Source organism: Clytia hemisphaerica, unplaced genomic scaffold (assembly GCF_902728285.1).
Source record: "Clytia hemisphaerica strain Z4C2 unplaced genomic scaffold, Clytia hemisphaerica genome assembly, whole genome shotgun sequence".
In the NCBI taxonomy this organism is placed as follows: Eukaryota; Metazoa; Cnidaria; class Hydrozoa; order Leptothecata; family Clytiidae; genus Clytia; species Clytia hemisphaerica.
The window spans coordinates 805,924-824,863 of record NW_027104551.1 but is presented as its reverse complement, the minus strand read 5'-3'; the positions used below and the strand labels follow the sequence as shown (position 1 = coordinate 824,863).

The 18,940-nt window shown below is 36.3% G+C and overlaps 3 protein-coding genes across 4 annotated transcripts in view; 1 reads left to right on the top strand and 2 right to left on the bottom strand.

Moving 5' to 3' along the window:
• Window positions 1-1,609: 1,609 nt before the first annotated feature.
• On the bottom strand, window positions 1,610-9,507 carry LOC136822849 (protein kinase C and casein kinase substrate in neurons protein 2-like). The gene is made up of 6 exons (XM_067079161.1): window positions 8,882-9,507; window positions 6,557-6,783; window positions 6,131-6,251; window positions 5,215-5,474; window positions 2,838-3,071; window positions 1,610-2,550 (listed from the first exon to the last, which is right to left on the bottom strand). Exons 1-5 carry the CDS (start codon window positions 9,455-9,457, stop codon window positions 2,861-2,863), a joined length of 1,395 nt encoding a protein of 464 aa, XP_066935262.1. The 5' UTR covers window positions 9,458-9,507; the 3' UTR covers window positions 1,610-2,550; window positions 2,838-2,860.
• A 549-nt stretch (window positions 9,508-10,056) lies between these two features.
• On the top strand, window positions 10,057-17,216 carry LOC136822863 (synaptonemal complex protein 3-like). Its single transcript, XM_067079176.1, has 7 exons — window positions 10,057-10,258; window positions 13,567-13,666; window positions 13,820-13,872; window positions 14,230-14,347; window positions 14,465-14,564; window positions 15,338-15,541; window positions 16,001-17,216. The coding sequence occupies exons 1-7, from the start codon at window positions 10,168-10,170 to the stop codon at window positions 16,058-16,060; spliced, it is 726 nt and encodes a 241-aa protein (XP_066935277.1). The 5' UTR covers window positions 10,057-10,167; the 3' UTR covers window positions 16,061-17,216.
• Window positions 17,217-17,558: 342 nt separating this feature from the next.
• The window catches only part of LOC136822844 (dynein axonemal intermediate chain 7-like), a 35,762-nt gene continuing 34,380 nt past the window's right edge, over window positions 17,559-18,940 (bottom strand). For both annotated transcript variants that reach the window (XM_067079156.1, XM_067079157.1), the window contains one exon: window positions 17,559-17,943. In XM_067079156.1, the coding sequence (XP_066935257.1) occupies window positions 17,806-17,943 (138 nt within the window). In that variant the 3' untranslated portion in view covers window positions 17,559-17,805. The remainder of the gene's footprint in view (window positions 17,944-18,940) is intronic.

The following is an 18,940-nucleotide window of genomic DNA, read 5'->3' as shown; positions in this document are numbered from 1 at the left end:
GAAGCAAAATCACATCATTGGGAAGGTAAAAAGTCAAACCTTATCCCGGGGTCCAGTCCCAAATCCACTCCTGACCTATGCTAAATCAAAAGCTGAAACAATGGGCTATTCCATTTTATATTCATACGTGGGATGGACAAACACTTCCAGGAGGTCCCAACAAAATGATTTCCAGGGAGTCTAAGGAATGTTTTGATTTTTCCAGGAAGCTTGATTTGAGTTGTTGAATTTTATCTCCAATATCCGTCAAACCGTCTAAAAACCGAAATTCCGCCACCGAAAATTCCTTTGAAATTCAAGATTTTGTCAAAAATTCCGCGAATTTTGAAAAGTTTTTGCCACTTCCGAAATTCTTCACAAGTTTTTGCTAAATTCCGTTTTTCCACACTAAAATTGTCCAATTTTCTGTCTCCGTCAGAGAACCCAATTTCCGTAATTCTGTCTGAATTTTTGCTAAAATCCGCCACTCCGTCCGGAAAAGGGCCGATTCCGCTCCTCTGCTAACCATGAACCCCCATTCCCTACAAGGCGCAATGGGGTTGACTTACCACAAGAATCGTCTACCTATTTATCAGGGTGAAATGATAGGCTCGTTTATTTTCCAAGGGTTTGATTTGAAGAGAACTTTCGGAACTTCCAGAGACATAATTTTAATTTCCAGGGGAGTTAAAAGTTACAAATTCCGAAGAGGCGTAAAAGATTGTTTCTTAGTTCGTCCACCTCACTTTACGGTATGAAGTGCTTTCCAGTGGATCACTGTTCAAAATTGGATAAAAAGTTATTCTAGCTCTTGGAAAACCATTTGTAGTATTTAAGGTGTAAAACACTATTTTAAGCAATAAAAATTTCATTAGCTTAGATTCACCAGGAAAAGCTTCAATCCTTATCTTTTCTCCATTAGGATTCAGGAGTTACCTCTTTCATTTGGCAATTTTTAAGATGCAATCACTCGTGCTCGTTTTCTTTGTATATTATGAATTATATATAGGGCTGTACTGAGAAATATTGCCCGAGGTCAAGTAACGACCGAGCTTGCGAGGTTGTTACTTGACCAAGGGCAATATTTTCAGTACAGCCCGAAAAAACCGGTCATTATTGTATTTGTTAACCGTTTCCTTCAGCTTCGATTGATTTTTAGCGCTTTGTCCAGGAAAAATAGGGTAATAAAGCGAAAAAAACAAGCGAAAAGAGATAAAAAATTGTTATAATTTCTGACGTCAGAAATAAAAAATGAGAGAAATGATGTCAACGCATTTTTCATTTTCCTTTGAAAAAGTGACGTCACAATGAATTTTCCTAACGACGGGCAACTCTGGACAATGTAGGCCCGTCGTCATGCGAAAAGAACCAATAGACGATATCGGCTTTCTGAATTCTCCCCGAATGATTACCCACGATGCATTGCTAGGGTTTGGGTTATCGTCCGTGATTTTTTTTGCGCAATGCATCATGGTTAATCATTCGGGGAGAATTCGGTAAAGCCGATATCGTCTATTGCATTGCGCAAAAAGTCGTGTAGCCCGCTTCGAAAAAGTAACCGGTTAACAATTATTCAATAATCACTGGATATTGGAAGTTACTGACGGGTATAAAGAGTTTTCAGTTTCAGTTTCAAAATGAATTCATTTTTGTACATAAATATAACCTGCTAATTACATTTTCCTGTTCCATCTATAATATTCGTGATGATTCTAAACTAATAAACCGCAGACTTTCTAAAAAATTATGATATCATTATATATTTTGAAAATTTTAAGATTTCTACTTAGTGAAAATTTCGACATTGGGGGAGAAAGATGCTCAGTCACCATTGGAAAATACGATAAAATATCCAAAAGTCTCAAAGGTTTTTGAAAACATGCTCAATTATACTAGGCTGCTGGATTCTTATACAACCTGGGGTTTTGCAGAGGTCAATTCAGACAACAACTACACCCTGATGCATGAAAAAATCAAACAAAGTCAACTTAAAGTTAAATTTGCTATGGAAACTAAAAAAAAAAACGGGACAGATGAAACATAAAACACTTGAACAATTGAAAAAATATTAACTAACTGAACATGTCACGTCATTATTATTAAAACCAACGTTCGAATATCACTTTCGAATAAACTCCCTTGTGAACATCATTCCATTGGAATGCTTTGGAAGCCATCTCCTTTTTAACGGCTACAATCGGAGCAGAAACACGGCGACAATAAATGTAGCGTTGATTGATATAACTAGTGACCTAATGAATAGTTGTGTATTCTCTTAATAATCTCATCTTTCCTTTTTAATATACTGTTTTTCATGAGATCCCGTTTTGAACGATTTTGTTTCATTTTCTTAGCAATATGTAGAAATCTCGTGACAAATCTATGGGACCCTTCATTTAGGGATCTTTTTTCTTCGGTTTACATTGAACTTGCATACAATCACTACTTAAACATCATCCACGTGAGATTAAATTCCTTCAAACATTCTGATCAGAAACCGGATGCTTAAATCCAACGTCTTCTGAGCTGGGGATAATGAACAACGCCAGCCAATTGAACTACGGTAATTTCCTGGAAAGTTAAAAAAAATGATGTAATCGAGCCGAAGGCGAGTCGATAGGAGATAAGAAAAGTTGACCAAAGTGACGAAACATGAAAAAGACTTTCTGCAACAATACATCTCATTATATAAACATGACTTTTGTGGAAAACATTTAATTGAAACTTAAACACATTATGTGCGACTCAATAACCTCTAGGAGGAAGAACCTTTATAAAGTCACTTCTGACCCTTTATCTGTTATGTAGATAATCAAGATAATGTGTCGAAAATTCGAAAAGTCTAAATCTTCACTTACCATTTCAAACAACTGCCCATTATTCACATGAGTTCAACATAATTGGCGGGATACAATCCTTCGACGCCATCGAGGCGCCCTCTGCACCACCCTTGTTCGTCTTCTTCACTCAACTTGGTGAGAATATCATTCGCTTTGAAAGAGAGTTCATCATCCTCGACCTTATCGTAATCATAGAGAGCGCGTACTGGAACTCCTTCTGCTGGTAGTGGTGGTGGGTTATCCCATTCGTCTCTGTGGAAGAAAAAGAAAACAAAATGTCAAATTCAAGATCTTTTGTTAGAAAATTAGTATGCAGCTAGTAAAGGCCAGCTCAAGATTTTAATAAAGTGTGAATCAAAGTCTTTGCCTTTTCTAGTCAAACTACATTTCATGCATCTGGACCTGGGCTGAAAATGAAAAGCTTAAATTTACCCATTTTAGTCCATGATCCTACTGATTATTAGACGAGAAAAGTTTTCGATATGCATGATATTCTGTGACGTGATCTCTTATACGGAAATATTAGAAACAAAAAGTCAACAATGCATTAATCGGATGAAGTGAGCTGTGTCAAACTCGGCGAGACAATTATCCGACTTAGTCATTGAGTTTTGAGGAAAAACAAATAATGATTAAAACCCATGTTAAAAATAAACAGTTATTAAGAACAGATGGAATGTGAACAATTTTTTACGAAGATCACCGCAGTCAACTAAACCACAAGAGAGCTCAGAAGCAAAAAAAACCCTTTTCACTCATTGTTAGAAATTTGTGAGGTCGTCAGATCGTTGAGATAAATCGAACGGCGTTTATGCAAGATGTTTAAATATAACCTAACACCCCATAAAAGATTTGATTATAAAACATGCTGATGCCCATTGCGTAATAAGTTTTTGATAATCTTATAACATTTGAAGGTTGAAATCGTTCAAAAAATATAACAGACTAAGGCGATATTGGTATCACTTTACAGTACGCCCACAAAATTTTACTATGTGATCTGAAGTGATCATTCTTACAACAAAGCATTCAACAGCAATGTAATGAGAGAAATAATATTTACTCGAAAATAAACAGTGAAAAAAATGTGATTAAACAGGGTAGGGTGACAGATTGACATACCATGTCAGAAATATAGCAGAAACCCTTCAATGTGCTTATAAATAAATTGACGTATTAAACTACTTTTAAATCAAGATATATAAGGGGGATAATCACTAATTCACAAAATATGAGAAATTTGAATCGATATCATCATAAAAGAGGAAGAGCAGCCATCACCATGAGTCCATAATAAAATTGTTCGAAGAAAAAATCCAGCATAGAAGTCTCAGTATGAACTTTCGAAAATCGAAAATATCCTCGTCTACAAAATATGATAGAACCACGCGTGACAAACTGATGTCCAAAAGAGGAAATCATGTTATTGTCGAATCAAATATGCTCTAATTACGGAAAAGCCATTAGTTGCAAGAATTTAAAGCCTGATTTAGCGTTATTACAACATGTCATGAATTGTTTCATGTTTTATCAGAATGAGAATCTCTATGTATGAAATGTAAGATCTGAGTAAAGACGAAAGGAATCGCTCATCAATTGTTTGTTTGTTACTACAACAAATGTATCAATTTCGTAAGATTGGTTGCTAATTCATGGGATCATCCCCCCCCAGGAAGATGGGGGGGGAATCAGATTTTGGTGCCAGGGGGGAAGTGAAAATTTCAAGCTTGATGGGGGGAGAAAGGCGAATAGGGGGTATATTCAGTCCTCTACCTAGTGGGGGGAGTAATAGGATAAATACAGACCTTCCTGGTGTGTTTGGGCATTCAGGCTTATGAGCCTGTCTTTCTTGGGATTTTGAGAGTCTTTTTTTTGCTATAGTAGCTTGCGAATTGAGGCGAGTCTGGATCATCACTTCGCAACCCTTATACAATACGGCTAGGGGGATTTCCCAATTGGGGGGAGCACGAATTTTAAAGACAGGTGGGGGGGGGAAAGGCCAGATGGGGGATTTTAGCTCATATTAGGGGGGACCAAAAAGCTGGAGGACGCCATGTAATTGAATTGTGGATGCTGATTAAGAATTGCAAACAATCAATTAGTCATTTAGAGTAATATCTATATCAAGACTTTAAGAACAACTCACCTCCTTACTTCGTATTTTAACTAGTCTGAACACACAATAACCATCGCTAAAGAAAATTTTTGGCAAAATGTCGTGACATTTCTGCCTTACATAAAAGATCAATCAAAAAGTAAATGAAACTATTTTAGTGTCCTATTTTTGGACTAACGTCACATTACAACCAATTAGCTTTGCCTCGTTTTCCATCATTTCTTAGTGTTATATTTAAAACCAAAATAAACAATGAAATCAAGAAAAAAATTCCCTTACCCATCTACATCGTCATCGTCATCGCCATTCATGAAAGGATTCGATTCTTCTGGTTCATTGTTCGGTTGATAAGAAGCCACCTGTTGTGATTGTACGGGTACAACACTCTGTTGAGAAGCTGGTTCATACAATGTATTGGTTTGTTGCTGGAACTGACTGGATCCTGACCGTGGAATAGATGAATTGCTACTGAAACGCTGGTTCTCTGGAGGCTCCACAGCACGCACTGGTGCAGGGAGATCTGGCAGGTCTCCTAATTCCTAAAGCAGAACACAATATAAAGGGTTGAAAGTAGAAAACCAGAGACATTGCATGACATAGAGTAGTCATTATAAAGCTCAGGTTTCATCCTGTCATAAGTTTACTACTATAAAAAGAAACTGTAAACGCAAATATATACAACACATAACTCTCATACATATTCCCATAGAGAAAAGAAAGAGATAACAGATTGATCAATCAAAGTACTGTGTTATTAATAAAAAACTTTGACAATCATCTAACAGTCAAAAACAAGAATAACCAGACTTTAACAACAAAATCCATAAATCTATTATCCTCCTGAACAAGCTGACAATTTTATCAAGAAGGCTTCTCTAGCTTTTTGTCTAAAAGTACAGTATACCCTAGGAGACTTGTCTAAATCATAAGGACGTGGCCTAGGTCTAGTGGCATATCTGCGATTCTGCTTTCTCTGAGTACTTGATAAACTGTTTCTACTCCAAGGGTTCCATTCTGAAGAAGAGAATATCTACGAAAGAAGGAAAGGAATGATATGAAAGTATGATGAAAAATGGGAAAGGAAGTCCAAAGCCACTTTTTCCTAGCCACAACTATTTATAAACTCGTATTACTCATATCTAATGAATTTTACCCTCGAATGTGACACTACTAACATAGAGGCAGAGAAACATACCTCAAATTTGGGCCAGTTTCTTGCCATGTCAGCACCATAGTTTTCGGAATACCAAGTGACGTCATAGCTACTTTTTCCTGCGTATGCTGCATTGATTTGGTTCTCGAAACATTCTTTAAGCCTAGAACACAAGCAGATAAGATTCACTATTCAACTGACCCACCCTTTTCATATTTAGAAAAACAACCTAAAAATTCAATACCTTTGTTTTTTAGTTAGAACAATAAAATGATGAATAGATAGAAACACAAAGCAGGCTAACTTGTGGAAACACAGGGAAGTATGCGCTGAAGACGCATGAAAACTAATAGACTGAAAACAGAACTTTTTCTTCTCAAAGGCTTTTTTTGCAGCGTCTGATAACCAAATTCTAAAAAGGCATAAATAATGGGCTACAAAGATACATCAGTAACTTCTATTACTTACCTAGGATCTTCCGACACGTTGACTGCTTTATGAAATTCCACCATTATCCTTTGCAAAAAATCTTTACGTTCTTCTTCAGCTTTCGAAAATTTTGAATAAACTTTTTTCATTTCATCTTCATACGACTTGTTGATTGGTTCGATTCTTGAAAGTTTTTCTTCATATTTTCCTTGCATTGTAGAGACAGACTTTTCCTGTTTTTCGATAGCTTCCTCCAGTTTCTTTATCTGCAATTAAGATATTGAGGTTTTCTTAAACGTAACCTTTTTGGCCTTTATGCTTGTTTCTTGCATATATTCATGATTTCCAAGTTGAATGACTCAAGGTAAGAAACAGTCTTGTCTGTTAAAAAGAGCTTTCTTGTGGTACAAGTTTTACTCAGTGTTAAGTTTAGAATTTCAATTTTCGGAAATCCAACTGGACGCAAAGTAAAACTTTTTCCTGTAGTACCTTTTAAAGGAATTTTAGAGGAAAGAAAATTTGGCAAATTTTTCAGACTTTACCAAAATTGATGCTTGCAAAATTAAATTCTTTCCAAATCTAGACTATTTTATGCATTTCCTAATTCCCACAATTTCATCAGTTTATACCATCAAACAGGTTTTATGCTTATTGGAAAATGATTTTGGCAAAAAATATCCTTCGTACGTAGAATAAAATCCTGTCAAATTTAAATCTTCCAGTCATCCACCAAACTAATTTCTCTCTGAAGTAAACTTTTCTGATCATATCTTATTAAATTAAATTTTCAACTAAATTTCTTCTTGGATTACAGCCAGCTCGTTTAGGGCGACTTAAAATTGGCTTCTAACATTTATTTCAGTAAAATTTGTACTGTAACTTTGCCTAATGCCGACATACCTTGTCTTATTCCATCATAGCAACTATCTGGTCTTCAAAATTTTCATGGATAAAACCTTCTAAAGTTTAAAGAATTCACTCTAAATACTTTGCAGACCAGATAGTTGCGATGGCGGAATTAGACAAGGATGTTGACATTACAAAAAGCTACGTTACATAACACTGGACAAATGTATTTATTTGAAATTATTTGAAATTTCGAATTTTTGGCATCCAAATTGCCACACTAAACAGTGCTTGTTAGCGCTCTTGTTAAGAAGGTCTGTAAGTTGGTCTTATATTACCATCCTCTATTACTTTAGGCGTACAAAGTTTCACGAGGTCGAAAAATTGTGAAATCTTCGATATTTACTTTCACGAAATTGATAAAAATAATTTTTCGCAAACGTATATATGACAAATATTTTTAGCAGAAAATTCAAGTTTTCTGTGCATAAAACCAGTTTTTTGATCGCTCAAATGTATTCAAACCACAATTCAAGGACTTTTGCATAATATCTACACTAAATCTTATCCTTGTCATCATGATAAAGAAAGATTTGAGTAAATTTTCTTTTCAGATTTTTTTTCGAGCATAAACTTTCGCGAATTATCCTCTCAAGAATTTTCTAAGACATTTACTTTCGCGAAAAGGGCTAAAATTTGCAAAAATCGTGAAAGTTTCTGCTCGCAAAAGTTTGTACGCCTAAAGTAATTCTGTCACCCTTCACTAGAGAAAAGTATAATAGAAAGGTAGGCATCACTAATTTTTTTTCAATTGACACGATTCTTTAGCTCTAGTTTAGACGGTAGACTTTCTTCCCTGCCTATTCTAATTGTTTGAGTAGGCCCAAAGTAAGAAGTTAAAATCTTTGCTTGGAAAAGATTGAAAGAAGACATTGCATTGATGTCAAAAGAGGGCAATGCATTGACTTTAGACAGATTTTTTACAGTCAATGTTTGTTTATCTTTGTCGATCAGCACTATATGTAGCTGTTATAAGTCTTTGTACTGTAGGTTAACCACGAATGAAAACTACCGCAATTGCAGTATACCGCAATTGAGGGAATTTCCCTGACCGTCATTGACCCCACCTTCACTTTAAAAAAGTTGAAATTGGCGTATTTGCCTGACATATTCTAGCTTATTTGTACAGGGTTGGGAAAACCTGTTGCAAATGCACACCCCATGCAAATGCAAGGATTTGCGCAGGGCATGTTTGGGCCATTTAAAAAAAAGTATTAATCGTGAGGCCTGCACATGTTCGGGCAATGCCGTGGGTGGTATATAGTGGCCAGACAGGAAAAGTGATTTTTCATGAAGCGATTCTAACCTTCCTATTATTCCAGTCTCTAAGAAAGGTGACAGAAATAGACTTACAGTACAGTAGTTGATTTTTTGTTACTTTTTACTGTTTGGTTTAAAATTTCATGAACAATTTAGAATTTGATTTTTTTCCATTTTTTTGTACTGTGAAATTTTTACCTTTTCAGGAGGTGCAACATCTTTATTTTGATCAAGATTTAGCTTTGCAGAGTCTCTTGATTTACAGGCAGAATGATAATTCTTTTTTGCACGTTGAACTTTCCCGAATGCTGTAGCCCATGGTTTTTGAGCCTTACCAAATTCTTCATCAAGCTCTTTGTATTCTTTGATACCAACAAAAGCTTTATGATATTTGGACTCTTTTTCACGTTTGATAGTTTCCACAACTTGATTGTGTATTTTCGTCCAGCAGTCCATGTGTATAATAGCCCTATCATGGGCTTCTTTCAATGTCCCTAAATGAGCTGTTTTCATTGTGGCATAAACTGCTGGAGAAGCTTCTAAATGTTTGGACCATCGTTCATGCCAGTCTGTCAACTTTTTGCTGTATTTGGCTTCTATTTCAGCCCTTTCAGTGTACATTTTTATTAAGTCATCACACAAATTATTACTGTCTGTAATTCTTTTACAACATCTAGTATAATTTCCAATTTCCCAAAAGTTTCCTGGACTAACATTATAAGCAGCCATATCTGAAGGTGTCTTAGCTCTTATGGTTGAATTACGTTTTGACATCTCCTGATTTCTTATTCAAACTTCTCTATAACGAAAGAAAAACAAAGAAATTTATCTGTGTTGTTCAAACAAACGAAAATTTTCTTAGCATAAAGTTGTTAAAAAACGATCCCCTTGCTCTGCAAAAAAACAAAACAAACGACAAATTTTGGAGTTTCCGAAGTCCTTTTAATACAAAAAAAACCCTGAAAATGATGCCAAGTAATCATAAAATGATTGAATCAAGATAAAGACTCCATGCCCATCATCCACACCTCAAAAAATTTTGCCACCATCTTTCACAACATTACGGAATAAACTTTTTTCGGAAAATTTTATGCAATAAAAAACCCGGGGGTTAAAACAGGACACTTTCTCTCATAAATTGAAACATTTTAAAAACTCAAAGTACAAAACTTTATAGTTTTTTCAATAGATAAAGTTACGAAAAATTATTTCTAATCAGATGTTATTCCTAAATATTGTTTCAATGAGAAACTATATCAAAATAGTTTATGAGTTAAACCCCCGGGTTTGAAATATTGAAACAATTTTGAAACATTCGAAAATATTCCCGCCAAATAAACATAAACATTTCGAATCTTTCATTATTCGAATCAGTCTACATTTTATTTGGAATCCTCTGTCAGTGCGTTTGAAAATATATCCAATAAAAAAACATTTGGAAGTTCCCATTTCTGGAGCCGGAAAAAAAGTCAATATTATAGAAGATGCCATCAGACAAAAAGAAGAGTCGTTCAAGTAAATCTGAAGAAGCATTTGCTTTTGATATGGAAACTAAAGAAAATGCACCAGCCGAAGGTTTGTGGTAAAATTGTTGAATTCAGGCCCGAGTATTTGAATTAATTTTATCCTGAACACAACAAATGTTTTTTATGGGAACGTCTAAAATTTTTAAAGCCTGTGGATGTTCTTAACTTTTTGAGTTTTTAAAGCCTTAAAATGTTCTTACCATGTTCTTATTTTCACCATCTTTTGCGAGTCCATTATTCTAAGAAAATGGGAGTTTTAGGGGGGGGGGAGTCTTCAGATGTCCGACACTTTCTAGTCCGACAGCTAAAAATTCCGAAAATGCAATCGAAAATTGCGCCAGTTTTCCGAAATAGATTTTGTCCGACAACGAGTGATGAAAGCCCAAATGCACCAACATATTGCAAACCTAGGTTTGCGCTTCGTAAACTGGGTTTATGCTTTAAAACCTAGGTTTACGACGCACTTTACTTTATAAACCTAGGTTTGCCGCTCAAAATTGTTGAAATTGCTGACCAGATCCTGCAGATCAAATCAAATCATACACAAGAACAAAGAAGAGACTGGAACAAGCAAACGGATTGGCCGATGTTAACATAATGCCTAGGACATGTTAGCCACTCAGAGATATCAAAGGCTTTTTGATATACTGGATGGTGTAATTCGGCAGGCTCCATTTTTTGGCTTTGCTTGAGGGGGATAGCAAATCTCTGTACCGTAGTCTGGTTTCACAATCTTGTCTGTGACATGTCTCTTTGGAATATATGTGGTTTCCAGTTATGGAATTCGCTTGTCGGCTCCTATTGGTCAGAAATACGAGAACAATAGGTTCAGGGAAGAATGAGCATGGATTTGTTAGTCATGTAAACCAAAGTAAAAAGCCCTAAACCCACAAACCTAGGTTTAATAAGCGTAAACCCAGGTTTTAAAGCATAAACCTGGGTTTACGGAGCGCAAACCTAGGTTTAGGAAGCGCAAACCTAGGTTTGCGATATTTTTTTGCATTTGGGCTTCCATAGAAAAGAATTAGTGTTTCCGCAAAAAACATTAGTAGCCTGCCTGAATAGCCAGCCAACTAACCATATGAATAAGGCCGTGTCCACTTTAGTCGTAATTTGAAAATATTATTTGTTGCCGGTTGGAGAGGGTTCACCAATTGGTAAAAGTTTAGGTGATTGTTAAAAAATAAAATCGAAGGGACTCCTCAGTGGAGAATTGTTGATTTCTTAGATGCCTTAGTTTGGGGTTGGTCGTCAGACAAAATACGACTCGTCAAAGATCGTGCGACTTTTCGGACAAAAAAGTAGTCGGAGTAGACAAACTTCCGCGCTGATTCTATTTTGTCTGGATTCGGACGGTCGTGGCTTCTTGGTAAAGACGAAAGACAGATCTGGACTTATTTCGTACTTTCCAGTCTCTTGTTCGTAGTTTTTCTGACTTTCTGGTTCTATGTAAGTTATTTTTTATGTTTTCTAACTTACTGAATGACTTACCGACAGATCGCCACCGGTGGGATTCGAACCCACTAAATGCAAAGTTCCGATGATTTAAAACCCAATGCCTTATCCACTGCGCCACGGATTCATTTCGAGAGAGTGTTTCTGACGGCTATTTATATTGTACAAACTGCAGACCAGACTATATTTAGAAAAAATCACAAAAGAGTGCTTGTTTCGAGCTCCAACCCTTACCCTAACTGATAATAACCAAATTCCTAGCCAATCTGATACGTAACCACACCCATACCCAACCCTACCAGGTCGCCTGCAGGTCCTGACACTATTCCCGCATGCCGGATCCGAAAAATAGATACATGTCTTTCGCTTTTACGAAGAAGCCTTCACCGATTCGGTCTGTTTTGTTGTCGGACTAGAAAGTGTCAGACTAGTGAGATGCACCCGTTTTAGGTAACGACCGTACAGTGCGGCTAAAAATTAGGTTTTTGAAATCGGACCCTTATAATGCAGAGAAAATTTAGCTAAACTTTAGTAAATTTTGGCGAAAATTTGACCCTTATGGTGCAATTTCTTGAAAATTTTGGACCATTCTAGGCAAATTATGGTAAAATTTTCCAATTTTTTTACACCCTTAGAGTGCACTTTTCTCATCTTTACTCATTTTTACCCTTAAAGTTTGTACATTCAGACAGTGCACTTTGGGAAGCTTTGAAAAGGGATCCTCAAGGGCCGCACGTACGGTAGGTCCTTTACTTTGAGTGCTTCCCGGAAAATGTTCTCAACTTGTTCTTAATAGTTTGGCCATCGAAGCCTTATGTTCATATATAGTTGTTCTTATAAAAAAACGTTTAATATAGCCGCAAATATGAGAAAATAGTAAATTCTATTCTATTATGGTTGAGTTACAGGAGGCTCTAGGAGTCCATTCTCGCAACTATAGATGCTTTGAGTAAGCATCCCGTCAGCACCTTGAACTGACTACCCAATTCCCCTCACATGGCATGGGTTGACCCGGGCGAAGGTTTGTTCACTTGCCAAGTGAACCGTTGAGAGTGGGAATCGAACCTTGGTCGCCTGTACAGGCATGGCTCCGAATGGGGTTCTAGGTCCCCCCAACAAATTTAGGTCCCCCCTACGATTTAGGTCCCCCCACTTTTCAGTAAGGTTCAGGTCCCAGTTGAAATATAAAGGTTCAGGTCCCTGCAAAAATTACTTTCAAGGTTCAGGTCCCAGCAAAAAAAGCTTCTGTCAGTTCTGGTAGTATTATTACTAGTTTTTTTACGTATCAACATGGCACGTCAACCAACTGAGGAAGAGAAGAACGAATTCATGTACATCATAAAAATGCATAAATATTTGGTTACATATCTTGGCAAAATGCTGATTATACAAGCCACGATGATAATAAATTTCAAGAACCTGAACTACCATGGGCCCCGGGTTGGGATTAAAAGTCGGGGGTCCAAATTGAAAATTTAAATAAATGTTGCCCACCATGGTTGGGCAACGAGAAAATTTTGGAATTTTAAGGGTAGAAATCTGCCATTTTAGCCTACATTTTGATAGAATGTAAGAGATAAGTTCAATAGAAAAATCCTTAACTTATTAACCAAAACAATAGTGAGGGGGTATTTTACAGTTTTCTAATTAGCCCCCAGAACTTTAGTGTAGCCCTTCAGCTCCCCCCACTTTTTTAGGTCCCCCCTGAGTTTAAAAAATGAGACAGCTCCCACCCACTTTTAGGCCAATTTAAGATTTACACCCCCCCAAATAAGTGGGGGGGGGCGGAGCCATGACAGGAATCAAGGTTGATGTTCACTATACCACAACGCCAAAGGTGAAATGTGGTATTACAAATTATCTGATGAACTGCAAAGCCTTTTTCATCTTTTTGATTTATAGAAGCCCCGGCAATAAGTGGGAAAGGAAGAAAGCGACCAGCACCACATATTTCGCATACGTATTCAGATGACAGTGACAGCGAAGAAATTAAAAATGACGAGTAAGAGCTACATTTTCAAACATAGAAAACACGAAGAGACTTTGAAACTCTAACCGGCCGGCGGCCTTATTTTAATTTTTTTGACCATAGGTAGTCGTCTTTCCAGTAAAAACCTTATGTGAAAAAGAAGGTTTTCTTTTTGATTCTTTCTAGACCTTCAACTGGTGTCGAATCTGAGATGAGCACATTGTTGAATAGTTTTGGAGGTAAGCAAAAATATTTTAAAAAGTCGGAGATAAGTTCTGACACAATAAAAACATCACACTCTTTGGAAAGGTTTGCCGGAATATGTACAGGCCCGATGGGACCTTCTTCACTTGATATATTGGCCAAAATAAATCGTCCACAATGATTGTTGAGCTATACTTGATAAAATTTAAAATGTCAATGTATTACTACAAGATCCAATCCCAGTGATATTAAGTCTCTTCATACCGACTATTCGGGAAGAACAGGGTTGTCGTTTCAAAATTAAATAATCAACGCTATAGTTACTTCCATGCATGGACGTTTATCGTTCATTCTCGGATCCTTCTCACAATCGCCTTCTCATTTTGTTTTAGCTGACATCTCAAAGACACTTTCTGCAAAACGAAAGCGTTTGACAACTTTCACAAATGCTTCAATGAAAACAAGCAACCGAAAATACGATGAAATATTCACTACTCAACACGCTGAAAGGTAATACGAGATATTCTCGTTAAAAATAGTTTTATCTCTTCTAAATCGGAAAGTTCCGTCTTAAAAGTTTGCGTATCACCAAATACCAAATACTGTATGTCTTACTTTCTTTGACAGAGAGAAGATGCAAGAGGAATTCGGTAAACAAATTTCATCAGTTTTCACGCAATGGGAAGGAGATATCCAAAAATCGAAAGATGCTGAAGAAAAACTCGAGGTATAAGACTTTTAACTTTGTCTAGCCCAGATGCTCGTCGAATGTCCTTTGGTCTTTTGGTGAAGTGGCCGAAGTGTATCCTATACACTCTTCTCGAGGTGCATAAATTTATTGTTGTCCTCGTTTTCAAACAGATTTTATTGCTATGAAATTATATATTTAAACCAATTTAATTCCCAAAAGGCAAACATTAACTCTAAAACAAAAGTACTTGAAATTCAAAATGTCTCATGAGGTGTAAACAACACAATTATCATTGTGAATATTTAATTTTATAGCAATGAAATCTGTTTGAAAACGAGGACCACAATAAATTTATGCATCTCGAGAAGAGTGTATTGGCAGATAGATTTATAGTAGTATGCTCCTGGAGAAATTGGTACAGCCCGCAGGGTACTAACTCTTATTTCAGAAAATTTTGTCTTAGCCACCCCCTTTTTAGTACCTGGCACTAGCTTTTTTGAGGAAAAAGGGACCCCAACCCCCCTCCCCCTATTTAGAAGCCGATTACCCTACCGTGGTGGTACACACGTATGAATATTACATATTATCAAGCTGTGAAGACAAATCCCGATTTTATTCAACCGAGAACAAGTGACCTTAGATGAAAGCCGTACCAGTCAAACCACGAATGAGAAAAGTATCGGGTACTAACTTTAGTATTAGTATTAGACACCACTAGCCAGCTATGGGTCAGTACGCCGCGTCTGTACTCCCTGTATGAACTCAGAATGATAACACAGGGATGATCAATATTTTGTTTTCGTATCCAGGCAATCGTTCGTCAGTTACAGAAGACATTACAACAACAACGGGTCGTCCAGAACCAAAGACTGAAATCATTGAGAACATTACAAGATCAATACATGAAAGGCTTGAACGATCTGTCTAAGATGCACCGTGAACAGCAATTGAACATCAATGCTGAGCTACGAAAAGATTTGTCCAACTTACAAAAGAAAATGATGGACGATGCGGTATGCTTATTTCCTTTTTCTTATAAAGAACATAGGTGGGAGGGTTTGAAGGCATAGATCCCAATCAAAAACGTGTACTTGCATTTTCAAAGTGACTGTATGTAATCTGGTCCGGTCCCTCTATCCATAGACAGGAGACCCGTTCAACTATTTACATAATCCGATACATATATACAGGACAAGTACGAGCTGTGAGGCAAAAAAAAAATCACAGTGGGAAATTTAGCGCTGTCCTCACTTACTAAAATAAAAACCAAATTTCAGAATTTACGCTTTATCTAAGTATGTAAGTGTGACCAGTGAAAGAATAACAAATTTTGATTGGCTATGTTTTCAACCGTCATTAGGATCTGGAAAATTCAAACCCTCAACCCAAACCATATTATATATTTTGCCATCAGTATGTATAAATAAGTATCCACAGAAGATTCATTATGAAATGTTTTCGTTTCATTTCAGCGTCAAGAAGAAATGGTTAACGTTCGAAAATCACTTCAAAGCATGTTATCCCAAGTTTAAACATAACGTTTCTTTGGAAAAAGCTCATCTAATTCTCCCTAAAATAACTACTATTATATTGGAAAAATTATCGAAAAAATAAACTGCGTTTGCTAGATCATACCAGAACTTCATGCATCTAAAGATGCTTTATTCTAGAATGTCATTTGGTGTGGGATAAATGCGAATGAGATGAATTAACTCATTATTGTTTACTTTGTAGATTGTAGATAGCAGGATTATTTATTTACAAGTTTGAGAACTTTTAATTTAACGAGAATTATATAATTACTAGCCGGTACCCGGCGTCGCACGCCGGTTTAGCTGTTTGCTGAACGCATTTAAAGTCCTTTGGATGTTGGGAAGGTGGCTTAAACACCCCTTAAACACGATGAAATCAAAATTAAAGGGAAGAATTCTCTTCAAAGTTTGACTCTATCCCTCCCGGGTGACGTATCTTTTAACCATATTTTGAAAAATATTTTTGTGGCAAAAATGATCAGAAAGCAGAAAGGGCGCCATTCCCAAATTACACCATACCGGCGACCAGCGACGTCCGAGATGGCTCTGCAATTAGATTTTTTTTCTCGCTTCGCTCGCGTTATATTTGCCGTATTTCTTGATGTTTAGGAAAACTTTGATGTCAAGATAAGCGGAGTGAAATAATAGACATGACACACGATTCGTCGAAAAAAGGCAGCCCGGGGGGTGCTTAGGCAAGAGAAGGAAGGGTATTGGTATATGCCGGCCTTAAAGGTGCCTTTTTTGAAACATGGCAGTTTGAAAAATCGGAAAATCAAACTTCAGTCCCACTAAGAATCGGAAAAACAGGAAAATTTTAACTTTTTGCCCCCAGAAAGATAGAAATTTGGTGAAATTAGTCCCAAAAAGTGAATTAAAATTCACACAATATCCCTTGTTTCTTCTCCTCTTTATTCTGCTAAGGGTCCAAGAGGCAGGGCCGAAAGTCAGCTCGCAACCATAGTCCCCCCGGAAGGCAGCAATTTTATGGTGCTTTTTATAGAATAACTTCGTCATAACTTTGATAACTTTTCAAATTCAACAATGACTTAGATTTACAGCAAAATAATTATCGACATAGATGTTTAAAGGTCCCTTTTTACGAAGAAAGAACTCTAGTTTTTACCGCCTTTTGAATGTATTTTTAATGTTGCTGTTGTTCTAACAAACTTGTCTTGTGATTCTTATGTTTTATTTTATATTTGTTCTTTTCTTTAACAGATTCTGTTTAAAAGATTTTCTTTTGTTTTGAAAAGAATTCGAATGTCTCAAATCAAATAGGTCGTTAATTACATTCGAAAATATAAAACAAAAGAAAAGAAATAAAAAAAAGAAAAAGTCTAATCTATCAATCAAAACAAAGTCTTTATATATCGGTGCGCGAATCTGATTTAACACATTTGTGGAGCAAGAAGCAAAAGTCATCTTTTAAAAGAACAAAACATTGCTTGCGAAATCGAAAGTGACACACAGACAGAAAACAGAAAACAAAATGACATACGCGTTATACTATTAATATATAGATGATAAGAAAATATTGAAATATGTTACACTCTAAATTATTTGCACATAAAAATAAAAACCTCACTTCCAAGCTCCTAAAGTACCTTTCAGTAAGATTATTCTACCAGTTTACAAAAGCAGAAAGTACTCAGTTGGTATTATTATACCCATTCAGCTAAACAATGTCTTCGATTAATCTGTTCCATAACATATGCTGTATGTCAGGAAAATTTAACTTATTTTCAAGAGTACATGAAAACGTTAGTGGCGGACAACAATTGATGTACACAATCGATGAAAACAACAGACGTTTCTTTCAACTTCTTCATCATTTCATCACTACCACCATCTCGAATCATATGGTACAAGCCGGGATGCATCTAAATAAAGACGAGATCCCTTTAGAGTGTCAATTTTGAACAAAGCATAAGAAATCAAATCTAGACAGGAGACCCGTCCTGTATTTTTATAAACAGATGTATACAGCATGGATTCGGGCTGTGAGGCAGGTTTCTGCCTCAAAAACGGTACAGTAGGAAATTCGAATTTAGCGCTGTCCTCGCTTACTAAAATTAAAAAAAAGTTGTGGTTTTCCCTAAGAAAGTGTGACCAGTGAAATAATATAATAACAAAATTCGATTGGCTGTGTTTTCAACTATTGTTTAGAGCTGGGAAATTCAAACTCATATAGTCCAAGCCATGCTGTCCATTTCACCATCAGTTTATAAAAGAAGAAATCATACTGAAGGACCATCAGTCTACTTTAATGGGATAAACTTTCGCGGTTGGGCCTATCCGCGAAATTCAAAAATTTCGCGGGTGGCACTATTGGGTGGTAATATTTTCACGATTTTGTGACTTTTACTGTCAAATCATGCATGTTGGTTGTTGAAATACATATTATTTGCGCCTTTTTGATGCAAGTAACCATTCAAAAAGTATTTATTTGACATATTTCGAGTTTTGTTCACGCGAAATTTAATCCCCGCGAAAGTTTATCCCATTAAAGTATACTAAATCAGGTCGGAAAGAAAAACTTTTATGATTCATCTGACTTCGACAAATTCAGAATTTTGCACGTGGTAGAAACAAATTATCGCATAAGTATAGCAAAATTCCAGCCTATTTTCAAATGTGACCTTAGGGAGTATCCCGCCCGAGCGTATTTTTTTCCTTAGACGGTCGGAAATATCATAAGATGGTCGGAAATATCCAAAACTTTGATTTTTATTCAAAATCGTGGGAAAATTGATGGTCGGAAACATCCCGAGCTTCTTTAAATATGTTTTGTCAGCATATTTTATAAACAAAAATGGTAGAGAAGATGCGAGAAGAGGAACAAAATTTCGTAAAGCCTAGACTAAAGATTCTACTTCT

Coding starts and splice junctions, on each gene's coding strand:
- LOC136822849 (XM_067079161.1), bottom strand. CDS start 9,457: ATGTCAAAACGTAATTCAACCATAAGAGCTAAGACACCTTCAGATATG. Junction 6,252..6,556: donor AACGTGTCGGAAGATCCTAG/GTAAGTAATAGA, acceptor CTTGTGTTCTAG/GCTTAAAGAATGTTTCGAGA. Junction 5,475..6,130: donor GAAACTGGCCCAAATTTGAG/GTATGTTTCTCT, acceptor GTTCTGCTTTAG/GAATTAGGAGACCTGCCAGA.
- LOC136822863 (XM_067079176.1), top strand. CDS start 10,168: ATGCCATCAGACAAAAAGAAGAGTCGTTCAAGTAAATCTGAAGAAGCA. Junction 13,873..14,229: donor ATTGTTGAATAGTTTTGGAG/GTAAGCAAAAAT, acceptor ATTTTGTTTTAG/CTGACATCTCAAAGACACTT. Junction 15,542..16,000: donor AGAAAATGATGGACGATGCG/GTATGCTTATTT, acceptor GTTTCATTTCAG/CGTCAAGAAGAAATGGTTAA.